The sequence below is a fragment of the Balaenoptera musculus genome, chromosome 6 (genome assembly GCF_009873245.2).
Source record: "Balaenoptera musculus isolate JJ_BM4_2016_0621 chromosome 6, mBalMus1.pri.v3, whole genome shotgun sequence".
NCBI lineage: Eukaryota > Metazoa > Chordata > Mammalia > Artiodactyla > Balaenopteridae > Balaenoptera > Balaenoptera musculus.
The window spans coordinates 66,381,715-66,394,549 of NC_045790.1; the positions used below are offsets into that span (position 1 = coordinate 66,381,715).

At 43.2% G+C, this 12,835-nt stretch overlaps 1 protein-coding gene across 2 annotated transcripts in view; it reads right to left on the reverse strand.

Annotated features, from left to right (window-relative positions):
• The window catches only part of APBA1 (amyloid beta precursor protein binding family A member 1), a 233,144-nt gene that overhangs the window by 30,617 nt on the left and 189,692 nt on the right, over positions 1-12,835 (reverse strand). For both annotated transcript variants that reach the window (XM_036856723.1, XM_036856722.1), the window contains exons 3-5: positions 11,026-11,121; positions 6,741-6,780; positions 2,890-3,035 (exon numbers count right to left, since the gene is read on the reverse strand). In XM_036856723.1, the coding sequence (XP_036712618.1) occupies positions 2,890-3,035; positions 6,741-6,780; positions 11,026-11,121 (282 nt within the window). The remainder of the gene's footprint in view (positions 1-2,889; positions 3,036-6,740; positions 6,781-11,025; positions 11,122-12,835) is intronic.

Genomic DNA, 12,835 nt, shown 5'->3' on the forward strand with positions numbered 1-12,835 from the left:
AAAAGCAACATGCAGTTTTTGGTCTCAGGGGTCTTCAGTACTATTTGGGGGAGGACTGTTGCTTTCTTCTGGAGGATTCATCTGAACGGGCCCTGGTAGTGTTCCTTGACAGGGAAGTGCTCTGGCATTCTGGAGGAGATAAATCTTTCTCATGTGGCTCCGTTCTGGACATTACAGGGTATCCAGTACCTCTGGTTCTGGCCACTAATGCCAATATAAATGTCCCAGACACTGTGACAACCAAAAGCACCACCCCATTTCCAAACATATGGTTCTCTGACAGGGGGTCCCCGTCTGTCAGAGAACCACGCCGGGTCCTTGCACGCCCACTGACCCTGGGGGAGCTAACAGTACCGTTAACCTGGGAAACTAAGTGCTGGGGTTAGAGTTCAGTTCAGCTAAGTTACTCCATGGTATTACTGCCTCAGCATCCATTCGGTTTGGCCAAGCAGCCTGCGTGGGCCTTAAAATGACATTGGCTCCTTCATGCAAGCAAACGCTGTGGAGAGCAGCCCGCAGAGTCACATGCAAATGTAAGCTCCTCAAAGGACCCCCTCGGTGGCCCTTGTGAACAAGTCTCCCCGTGCCTCCCAGGGCCTTCCCCGTTGGTGCCCCTTAGGTAAGACCCCCATGGAGCTCACCAAAACCCCATTTTGGTTTGAAGTGAACAACCCGGCCTTAGTCTGGGAACCTCAAAGCATTCCACCCACAGACCCCAATCAAGAAAGACTTGTGCCCAGGTCCTGCGTTGACCTCCCCACGTGGCCCCTCCAGGTGTGCAGGTACTTCCTCCAGGACCTGTGAGTCATAAACTTCTCTATCTCAATTTCTCTTGTGGTGTTTTGCTCACCATCTGGCACCCTGGGGGTTTTCTTAGCAAATGTTAATGTAACAAAATCATAACATGTTCGGAAACTGTGGGATAGGAGGGGTCAGAAGTACGTCCCTAAAGACTATGTTTTTGAAGTTCTCTGCTCTGTATGAAATAAGGCAGGACAATGCCTGAAAAGCAGCTTGTTCTCTCAGAGAGGTTTGTGCGTTCTTGTTCTGAACGTTGTGCCTGGGAGGTACTAAATTAAGATGGAGAAGGCTGTGGGGACATCTGTGGGTAGTAATGTCACCTCTTTATGATAACGGAGACAGTGAAAAAGAATCAGGCCAAGCTTGAATGGGCAGCTCAACAGGAACCTGATGTTCTACCAGCAGCATTACTGAGTCTGAAAGATGCGGAGGGCAGGAAGGTCAGCTTGATACATTGTCAGGGAGTTGTCTTGTTGGGAGTCGCAGGATAAGATGCATCTCTGGGGGTAAGATGTAGCTGTAAATTACTCTCTGGCTTATACATCCTAATTCCTAAAATGTCGATAATATTATCAAAGGTTGCAGTGTGGGCTTACTGTGCTGTGATGGGCAGTGAAGGGAAGGGCCAGCGCTGACCTTGTTTAATACTCAGGGCATGGCACAGCCTGGGCATGTGAATAAGATGGGAATCAGCCCCGACCGGAGGACCAGAAGCACGGCCCCTGCTGTGTGACCTCTGTGACCTCCGTGGTTGCTGCTCTCCCCTCCCTTGGGCTTTCAGGCAGCATCTCATGTCTCACGGTCTCTCCGCACTCCTGTGGCCCTTAGTACCTGACACCCCTCTCTCCTCCTCTGGCACCCCCTGCACATGCGCTGGCTTGATTCACTTCTCATTTGTGCTGCGGAGCTTGAGGGTAAGGATCTCACTTTATAAATCACTGTTTTCCCTCGCTCAGGAGACCTTGCACAGCCTTGCACACATAAGTGCTCAAGAAATATTTTTCCCTTGATGGAGAGAGTAAGGACTCTCACGTATGGCCTTCTACTCGTGATTCTCATTCCACACGCCACACAAAGCCCAGGATGGAACTTGGGGATGTGTGAGAGAGAAGACAGGAAAAAGGGACTGGTCCCTTGACAAGGGAGTTGATTCTGACCAATGGACACCAGACAGAACCAAATCTGGGAAGTCATAACCTATATCCCAACTCACTCGAAACACCCGGCTCTGATTTCAATGGTGATGCGATGCCTGTGGCTCTACATGGAAACAGCCTCAGGGGTTCTAGGTGCTGGTGGCACTTAATGGCACTTGAATTACATGATGGCACCGTGAGGGTCCCTGTCGCCCTTGGCTTGTCCATGGTTCTAGGTGGTACTAGCATCGTGGTGGAGATTCTAGAGCTCTGCATTTCCATGGGATCAAACCAGTTCTGGCTGGTTCAAACTAGTTGTGAATGATTTAAACTAGACAAAAGTGCTTCTTCAGGGATCAAATAGGCTCGCTCCTTTTAAATCTTGACAAGACAGATTCAGACAGGTTATGACTGGTTTGCACTGAGTCACCCTTGCACTGACTTGGTTCAGACTAGCCAGGGGAGATCTGATCAAATGGCTCGTTTTAGGTGAAGCAAGCCAGTTCAATCTAGCTTGAACAGGATCAACCGGTTCAAATGCAATGACAGCTAGTTTGAATCACACTGTATCATGGACGTTTTAGTCACTGGTCTCTAGCTGTACATGGAAATACAGTGATACAGCTCTCACATATTATATTGGAAATATAATACTTAAAATGTTATTCTTCCTCATCTTTTCAACTTTTCAAAGCTTATCACTTTTTCCTCAAGACTGGCCATTAAGAACAACCAAATTATATAGCATTTATACATCAGGACTCCAGCGTACTTTGGAAATCTTTTTTCCGTTTAGAACTGTTGGCAGGTACACGTATAAGCACTGCCTGCCGTGTCACCTCAATCTCCTCTCCTCTAAGCTCGGGACATGAGGTGTGGGGTGACCACTACGGACGGCTCAGGTGCCCACATGTGCCCACCGCCCCCCTCGGAGCACACGGCACCCCCTCACCTTGATCCTGCTTACTGCTTCCTGGGCCTGCATCATGCGCACGTTTTTGGAGGGGGTTTTGTCTGAGAGAAGCTGGGTGGAGCCAAGGTAATTGGCAGCAAAAATGATTCCATCGATCAAGTCCTCAGGGTCACAAGGTCCAGGAACTGTAACACACAGAGCCGCAGTGGTGAGTGAAGCCACGCTAAACCCCCGATCACACCACCTCTCCCCCGCCGCTCACCTCCAGCACAGGTGGGCCAGTTCCAGAGACCCCTGAGCAGGTACATCAACCTGCGAGTCTAGAGCATTTCTCTGGTCTACCTTCACTCAGCCCTCATTTGCAAATAGCAGGAACAATTTCTTCTTAGAGTAGCTTATTTCACCCAGTCCATTTATTGTGAGAAACAGTGTGCATATTTATTTAAACATGAAACATAAAATTCAGTGATAAAAGATGTTGTTTTGCCTGTTAGACTGTGAGCTCTTTGGGACAAAGAGCACGTCACAGTCATCTCTGGCTCTCCTGTGTCTAGTCAGTGTCTGTCACCCAGTGGGTATCAAATAAATGTTTGCTGGACAAATGGTTAGGTGAGCAGTAGAAAAACTCATTTTACAGCAGTTCCTTTACTCGCCACCCATGCATATCGCCCCCTTCCATTTTATCCATAATGGGGGAAACAAACTTTATAAATCAGAAAAATGAGTATTTGTTGCCAAATGTTTGGATTCCCAAAATAGCCTCTAACCTGAAATCTGCAAGAGAGGTAACATTACCCTAAAGCCATGGTCTCATGCTGCTAACCTTGGTGACTTACAGGCTATAATGTTCCCGGCCTGCGTCCACGTACATATCAATTCCAAGGAAAACTGGAATTTTCTGTTCTCATTCACCAGCCTTTTAAATCAAACCTTAGTTTTAAATATTTAAAATGGGGGCATCTGATTCTAAGCACAATCACCTGTAAACCCGACTGGAAATTAAAACATGTTTCGGAATAATATATAACTTTACAACAGATGCGCTAAGAAAGGCGTTTTAATTCTGCAATGAAAACATATGTATTTTCTTTGGCTTGAACGCCGTATTTGGAAAGACTAAAATATACTTTTTAACCCACTGTTAAAACCTCAGGGTCTTAAATTAGATAACTTGAAATGGAAACAATTTGCTTTTTCCTCTTGGAGAGCTAATCTGAAATGGTTTTTATCTTTATCCTTACACATCCAGCTCATCTTGAGCTTAAACAGCTGCTTCCCACGATAAGCTACTTATCAGGATACAGCCTTAAAGTAATCTATTCATTTTCCTAAAACCAAGTTGGTGGTGGAAAAAAAGAAATTTAACAATGTTTTAGGAAAGGCCTTCACAAAGCGTGTGTGTAGTAATCAAGCCAGGAAACCTGTTAGTTTTCTGATTCTCAATCTTTCTGAGAAAGACTCTGGATAAACACTGAGTGGTACACAGCCAAAGCTGCCTCCACCACACACCAGTCACTTACATGCTTCTCAACAGCTACACCCTTCCTACCCTGAAGCTTTTATAGATGTGAGAAGGATGCAGGTTATTTACAATGTACAACTTTAGGTATATAGCAGGGAAGCACTGTCAAACTAAAATAATGCACGGACAAGTTTGGATCCACACTATGCCTTGTAAAAAGTAAGAGATATCAGTCTTCTCTCATAAGTTCCAGTGATAGATTTATAATGTTACATAAACATAATCATTTTTGATAATCCGGTATTGAGGAAAAAAAAGGTCTCACCTGGAATAGCAACTTTTAAAAAGCTTCCATTTATTTTGTGAAAATAATGAATGTTAAAAGAATAATAAAAATGCAACATCTTCTCTATGGGACTTCCAATATCAATATATTCATCAGTGGATTTAGCTCTATTTACTGAAAAGGGTCCTTCTTTAACCATAATGAGTATGGATATGCAGATATGTTTAAGAGCAATCCAGATAATATTTAAGTGACTGTATAAATGTCAGGCAGCCAAGAGACAGAAATATTGGACCTAAACAAATATATATTTGAGATATGATCTTATGTCAATTATCCTCTGGGGAAACTGACTAGAATCAAATGTCACGGTATTACACTCACAAAAAACAGCCCGAATTTCATAAGTTCATTTTAGGCTCAGTGCTAGTGTATTTTTTAAAAGTTAAAAAAATTAAAGTTATAATGGTCCTAAGTCAAAGAATTGCAGGTTTTCCTTTTCAGTGATGCCTTTATGTTGCTCTGTGGGTGAACAAGCACACACGTTATATCTTCACACTCATGTTAATGCCGAGCTTGAAAATCTCTAGGCCTAGAGGAATGGATATGAAGAATAGTTTTGACTATTCTGAAATAGTCAACTTCTGAAAACTCCCCAAGGTACTCCTGTGGAGTTTTGGAGCTTTGCAAAGATGGTGGAAATAATTTCCAAGTTACTCAAGAAAGAAACCTGAGTAACAACCAAACCTATGAGCTTGTCCTGGGCTTCAGGCCCAAGGGTTCAGGTAGGTTTCTGAATCCAGGTAATTCATTCCTGGGCAGTGGAACACACCAACTGTTCATGCACAGGATCCAAAGGCTAGACACGATGTCTGGGAATCCTCTGGCCCCCAGAAAATCCTCCTTCAAGGAAATGACAATCTACCCTGCCCCCCAAATCATCTGCTATCCTCCCTGGTAGAGGATCAGTAGCACGCTCCAGTGGTGTGGCCTGACCTCAAGCTGGGATGTCTAGCCTGGATTGAGTTTTGGCCCCACCAGGCCTGTTGACAGGATACATTTGTGCAGTGAACAACCTGCACAACCATGTGTGGCAGTCCTGCATCAGATTTTTTTTTTTCAGGTTAATAAATTGTAATTTTATTGTAAATGAATTGAGAAGTCAGAGGAGGGTGTTAGACAAAAATTTACATAATTTGTTTAGCATTAAAAAATTACTTTGGAGGATTCTAAGAAGATGGTAGTAGTAGCATAGTTTTTAATTCTCTCTTAATCACCACCTAAAACAAAGAAACTAGATAGGGAAACCAAAAACCACTGGAATATATTTACAACAAAACTAGGTGACAAGATATTGCCAGGAACACCAAACTACAAGCAAATTGCCAGAATCCATAGGACCTGCATAATATCAACATTTGTGTGGCAGAAAACAAAGGCACTGCATCGGATATTGATTACAGGGAGAATGGTGGAGTCAGACTTCTGGTTCCCAGCCTGTCTCTGCTACTCTAACTGTGGGATCTTGGGAAGGTTGCTCACCCCCTGCATGACTCAGTTCTCTCATGCATAACATGGGGATAATGATAAAACCCACTTCACAAGATCAACGTGAGGATTCAATTAGTTATTACACAGAAAGTGCTTAGAACAGTACCTGGCAGACAGTAAGAAAGAGCTTGATAAATGTTACTATCACTGGGTCATCCAAGCAAGAGACGGGAATTACTGGGAAGGTCTTTTTATTTATTTATTTTTTAAATGAAGAGCAAAATTTCTCCCTTAGTTAAACATCATTCCCATTTGAATGGGCCTTGATGGATGCAAGAGATATACTGGACTAGAGATAAGGAGACTTGGGTTTTAGATCCAATATGGCCAGTTCTAGGCTGCGCAAAGCCCCCAGCCTCACCCCAGCCTCAGAGTCTCCTGGACAGAATCAGCAAAGGCAGGGAGGAGGGTCTTTGAGAGGTTCACGGCTATTGCTGTTTTAGTCTAAGATTCTAAGACTTAAGACTGAGAATAGGTGACTTTGTGGTCTTTTTTCCCCACTATCGTCTTACAGCCCAGGGCTTCCAATACCTAAAATGCTAGAAGATTCATGAATGACTCGGTGTTCAATATTTCCTTCTCAGCTCTTACCTTCGACGTAGGTTGGGAATGAAGCCAAGCTTTTTCTTGACTGTAATTAAGACAAAGAGGTTTCAAAAAGGGCAAAGCATGATGAAAAATGCATTAACACAGCCATTCGTGCAACATGAAAAATAAATACGTCACCAATGACAGATATTAACCAGTTGTCAACCATTTTTGGCTACAAAAAGTGAAGCGTGAATAAACATATGCATTTATTATTGAAGGTTACCCAAAGCCCAGAACCACCCATTCATATTTTAGATAATCTAAAAATCCTACATTCTACAATCAGAGAGATGTCCGTCATCTTAAAAAATAACCCATGGACCAAAATTCATAATCAGTAATAGCAATAAAAAGGACTCAATTTGTATTCTTAAGAATCTGGGTGTCTAAGTGAGAAACTGCTGATTAGTAAAGGCACCAGTGAAATGATTATATGCTAAAATTAAGAATTCCCTTTGAGAATTTTATTCCACTTTATGTCTTTGCTGCACTGATCTCTAACTGTGCTAAAAATGATTGCTACAGTTTTTATCTCTTCCTTTCATCCCTTACTGATGTATTTTAGTTTAAAAAATCCATTACATAAGTTATTATTGTGTTACCTTAAAATAAGAACCCAATAAACAAAGAGGTAATTTAAAAACCCTGGAATTTCTTATACTAAGTAAAACCTCATAGCAAAGGTCAGTCTCCCAAAGCATCCTTGGAAGTGGATATAATCAGCTAGAAACCTTCTAGAACCTGACTGGATGGCAGTTTCAATGCTAGCTCTCAGAGGAGCAGTACTTACCACTTGGTTCCTTTCACAAGCAAATGTCCTAGAGTTAACTCTCAGTGGAATAAGAATAGGTAATTAATTCCTGCTCCAACCAGTGACAGAATTTGCAGCTGGTATGTCTAGGGCAGGGTGATGAGAGCATTACAGCAGAGTGGAGAGCTAATGTAAAAGACAAGAGTCCCTAAAATGGGCAAAATCAGGGTTTGCATGGCCAAGGGTTATCTTTAGAAAACCTAAAGATTTTCATTGCTAACAATCTACCAGGTGTTAGGTGATCATTTCAGAACAAGACTATCTAGTACAACATAGCTGCTCAGTAGGTTGACTTGAATTGATGGTATACTCTGAGGTGCCTAGTGGACTTGAAGACCGAAGGGCCCTGGATGATGGCTGGGATATCACGGGAAACAACTCCATATCACAGCACTTTATATGGTGCTCTTCACTTGGAAGATGGGAATGGCTAAGGAATGATTAATTAGTTAATATTTGCACAACATTCTAAAAAATATTAGTGTTAATTGTTATGTGAAAAATTGGAGGCAGTCAAAGAAACCATTTTAAGACTCTAAACTCAATCCAGGACAATGACAAGAATTCAACACTAATCACACAATACACAATGCAGATCAATCTCAGTAAACTTGCTGTAGATGTGCTCACTGGGATGAAATGGTTCCTCACACCAAAGAGGGTGGGTTTCTGGTTTCAGAAAGGATCACCTTTAAAGAAACTAAGGACACAAGATCACCAGGATCGAAAAGTTACTGGCTGCTAATGCATTTATGGAAAGATGCACACCTAGTGAAAGCCAAGATTATGTGGATAGGAGAAAAGAGGACTCCAATTTCAATGGTGCTTCACATTAATTTTACTTTCCATTTACTCAAGTGGGAAGATAGGCCCAGCTGAGTGCCTGTTGGCTTAAACTCTGTTGCTTTAAGGAAAAAAATCTGTAACTTCATGGTATGCGGATGAAAGCTAGCTTCTTCATAAGAGCCAAAGACTTTTAGATAATTATTCCCCAACCATTTCCCTGTCCTTGCCCTCAGCATCTATGGGCAATGAGGGCTTTACTTCATCTAATCAAAATGGTTTAGCCTCCAGGTACAACCAAGAAGCCAATTTATATTTATATTTTCTTGGGCTATTAGATTTAGATTTTAGCTACAAAAGAATTGCTTTAGTCTATGGCTCTAAAAGCTGCTGTTTTATTTAGAGTCACAATGGAGGGCATTTGGTACATTCACTTATTCTCTATTCATGAACTCATGACTGGCTTTCTTTAGTGTCTGGGGTAGTAAATTTTTTTTTAAAGAGTTTTGTGAAACGAAAGAGTCTCTAATTATTGCACACAAAGAGGATTTTCAACATTATTTCTAAAGATATGCAGAAACATGTACCAAATGAGAAACTTGCTTATTATATCTGATGAATAATCAAACGCTGAATATTCAGATGTCTGATTAGCCCTGTGTTTTCCCATATGTGGACAGAGATGAACATTAGTTGATCCTTAACATTCAAGAATTAATAAAGCCACATTCAAGAAGTTAAAGGCCAAATCTTTGGGATGTTCCAGGAGGTCACATAAACCATGTGTAGAGCCTGGAGGCTTGAAAACTGCAATAATAACATACAAGCTACCTTGTCCATTCAGTGTGTGACCTGCAAGTACTCTTCATCGCAGGGATAGCAGATTCTGGTGTTAAGAACCTGGGCTCTCTGGAGATCTGGATTCAAAACCTGGCCCTACCACATGTGAGATCTGGGACCTCAGGTAAGTTACTTAACCTCTCAGCTTCCTCCACTAACAAATGAGGACATTAATTCTTACCTCGCAGAAGTATTTTAAGGATTAAATGAGATACTATGTGACTTGCTTGGCCTGGTGCCTGAATGCCATAAATGCTCAAGAAATGGTAACTCTCATTACTGTTATTATCACTGTGGCTTTTCTTCTTGCCATTTGTTCTTACCTATTCGTGTGCTATGAATAAAGTACACGGTGATGTTGTAGGATGCAGGGCCAGCAGAAACTGTCAGCCATTACTCCTGTTCCTGTGGCCTGATGAAGACCAGAGAAGGACAAAGCATATTTCAAATCTAAATTCTAATGTTGGCGCCATTTCAGAGAAGGTCTCCTTATGTTTGTTTGGTTTAATATAAATAGATTAATGAAAATACTTCTCCCCTGCATGAATATTTAATGGCAAACGTATGTGAATTCAATGATATTTTAAGGGTAAATTTTAACTAAGACTCCTTTTAGAAGCGATCTGCCACTCAGGTTAAAATGGAGATCGCTTTCTTGCATTGAATTTAATGGAAGATTATTAGCAAAAGGAAGGAAAAATGAGACAATCATTCATTATGTGGTTTAGCTCTTTAACGCATGTCCTCAGTGTTGATTAGGCAGCATCTATATTTAGAATGAGCTGAGCCCACACACAGACGATGGTGCAGGCCAGTGTTTACCTGATGCTAGGTCCTAAGTAGGTGAGGGTAGCAGTTAGTCAGGTGTAAAAGGACAACAGGTGCTGGAGAGGGCAATGGCTCCCTCTCAGGGGAAAAACACCTGCCCGTTTCTAGCCCTGGAACCCTTAGTGGGAGCAAGCAGCATCTTCTCTCTTAAATATTCTCTGCCAGAGCTCAGCATGGCCTCCATCAGTAGGGTGACCATACGATTTGCTGTCCAAAGGGACACTTGAAGGCTGCACTGTCCAGCAGCCCCTAGCCACACACAGCTATTTAAGTTCATTTAAATGGAATAAAATGCAAAATTCATTTCCTCAGTGCCGCTAGCCACACCTCAAGGGCTTGCTAGGCACATGTGGCAGTGTCTACCATATGGGACAGTCCAGAAGTAAAACATTCCCTGCATCACAGAAAGTTCTCCTGGACAGCGCTGCTGCTTTAAAAAGTGAGAAGGGGTGCTCACCAGGTGTACTGCTGGGACAACAGGTGTGAACCTGAACCTCCCCAGGTAAGCCAGGACAAGCAGTCATCCTGTTGTCATGAAAGATATTTCACTTGGGCCTGAAATAAATCAGGTTTTAAGAAACCAGCCCATTTCCCAAACCACACAGCAACTGTAATGCCATGGCACTGAGGCTCATAGCACCTCTAGGAAGGACGCTGCTAAACAGAGCTTTTGATGTCCCAAGTCCAAGAGAACCTTCTGCAATCATGGCAATGTTCAGTAATCTCTGCTTCCAGTACAATAGCCACTAGTCACGTGTGGCTACTGAGCCCTTGAAATGTGGCTAGTGTGCCTGAGGAAGTGACTTTTTCATTTTATTTATGGATTAAAATAGACACCTGTGGCTAGCGGCTGTCAAATTGGATGGCATGGCTTTATCACCGAATTCCCCGCTGGAGAGATGAGAATTTTTCTCCGCAGGGTAATCTGGGTCAGCAGCTCTGCTGGAGGCTGGAGAAAGCGTAAACCAGAAACAGAATACGACATAACGGGCTGATGGCTTTTGAAACAAAACGGTACCCTACCTCTTTATTTGTGGAGGCTTCCGTGGGGTCGCTGGGATGAAGGGGTGCGCTCGAAGACTCTGCACCCAGGGGTGAGGAACTGCCAGGAGACGGGGACTGGAACATAGACAGCAGAGGAAAACACAGTGAGCATCGCACAGTGAGGGCCTGGGGGAACCGCCCAGCCTTGCGGGAGAGAGAGGCGCACGCAGCTGAAGAACATTTCAGCAGTGAGAAAACTTCCTTGGAAAGGAACTGCCAAATGTACGTAGAAGGCTTGGATTTGTCAAGCTTTCGTTAAATTCCTGCCCTGTTTTCAAAGGAGCCCTTACAGTTCAGCCTCACCCGGCCCCCCACCTTAGGCCAAGTGTTTAAACACCGCAAAAGTTGAATATCAAACTTAAAGCCCTAGGTGAATAAAGCTAATAGTGATACTCAAATGTTTCCGTTTTTAAAACATTTTTCTTACGGAGGGAAACAAAGACTTTGGGTGCTAAATGTCTTATAAAATCACCTGCCCAAGATTACCTGAAAGGAAAAGGAAAAATTAAAACATGAATTTTTAAAGAGGCAGCTGGGACTGATTTCGATGACTGGAAACCACACCACCTGTGAAATATTTTGTCTGATATAATCCAGAGGCCACTGAAAACACAGAGATATTTCGGCATCCAAAAAACATTACCTTGGATACTCTTAGAAGAGTTAAAGAATTCTTTGTTAAATGGTATGTTTAAAAATAAGGCACAGGAAAGGTTTGGAAAGCACAGTCCCCAGCTCGGTGATGGGTTCAGGCTCCCTGTGCAAGTCCTGCTTGAATGGATTTGAAGCTCCAGGCCAGCGCCCTTAAAGCCCTGCTGATTGAACGACCAAAGAAAGAAAACAAGCACAGGGATGGAAATAGTGCAGGCGCTGAAAACCCTCCCCAGCTGATTCCCAAACATTTCTGCACGCTCCTGAAATCTGGGGGGGGATGAAGAGAACCTTCAGGTGAGCCACAGGGATGCTTAAGAATTCTGTAGCCATGGTCCTCTGAGAGGAAGAACATGCAGCTTCACAGTCTGCTGGTGATGTTTGATAGAAGGCAGAAAACCGAACCCAGTCAAGGACCCTATTCTCTGAGGAAAGCCTGGGGCTGTGAGTGAGGAGAGGTAGGTTCTGGGTAAAGAAAGCAAGATCACACGAGCAGTAGCTTGAACCTGCTTCTGACCTCTGGAGACTGAACCTCACGGGGAAGCGGAGGCAGAGACATCAGTAATACACCTCTGCGTGGGAAGGGAGAATGTTCCACAGAGCAGTGGTGCTCAGGAAGGGAGGGGGCACGTTCACATACAAGGGGGGCCCCAGCAAGCACTGTGTGAAATCATAAAAACAATAAATCCTTTCCAAAGAGTCTTAATTACAGGAGACACCAAATGAACTGAAGCGTGATGTGGTGAAATGCAGTATTATGCACACAGATGTGGTACCATCCCATTCTATTGCTGTGAAGCCTGGATTTGTTTCCCATGAGCCGATATACCTGATTCTGAGCAGGGAGGTGAGGACCAATGAGCCTCTTCAACACTCACATGCAGAAATCAGCTGCTCCGCAGTTGAGTCAAGAAGATGAGCATTAGGGTAACATCAGACACAAAGTACCCAAGCCCCACGGTCCCTGGACACAAGAAAGATGCCCTGTGTGCCTTTAAAAAGAACACACAGAATTTTTCATTCGGCACCCAAGAGAGTTGGTGGGGACTTGCTGAGTTAGCTCTATGTCTGGCCTACTCAAAATTAATGTAAAGTTTTCATGAGAATCTAATGCCTTCAAATTTTCCCAGTTTTTCAA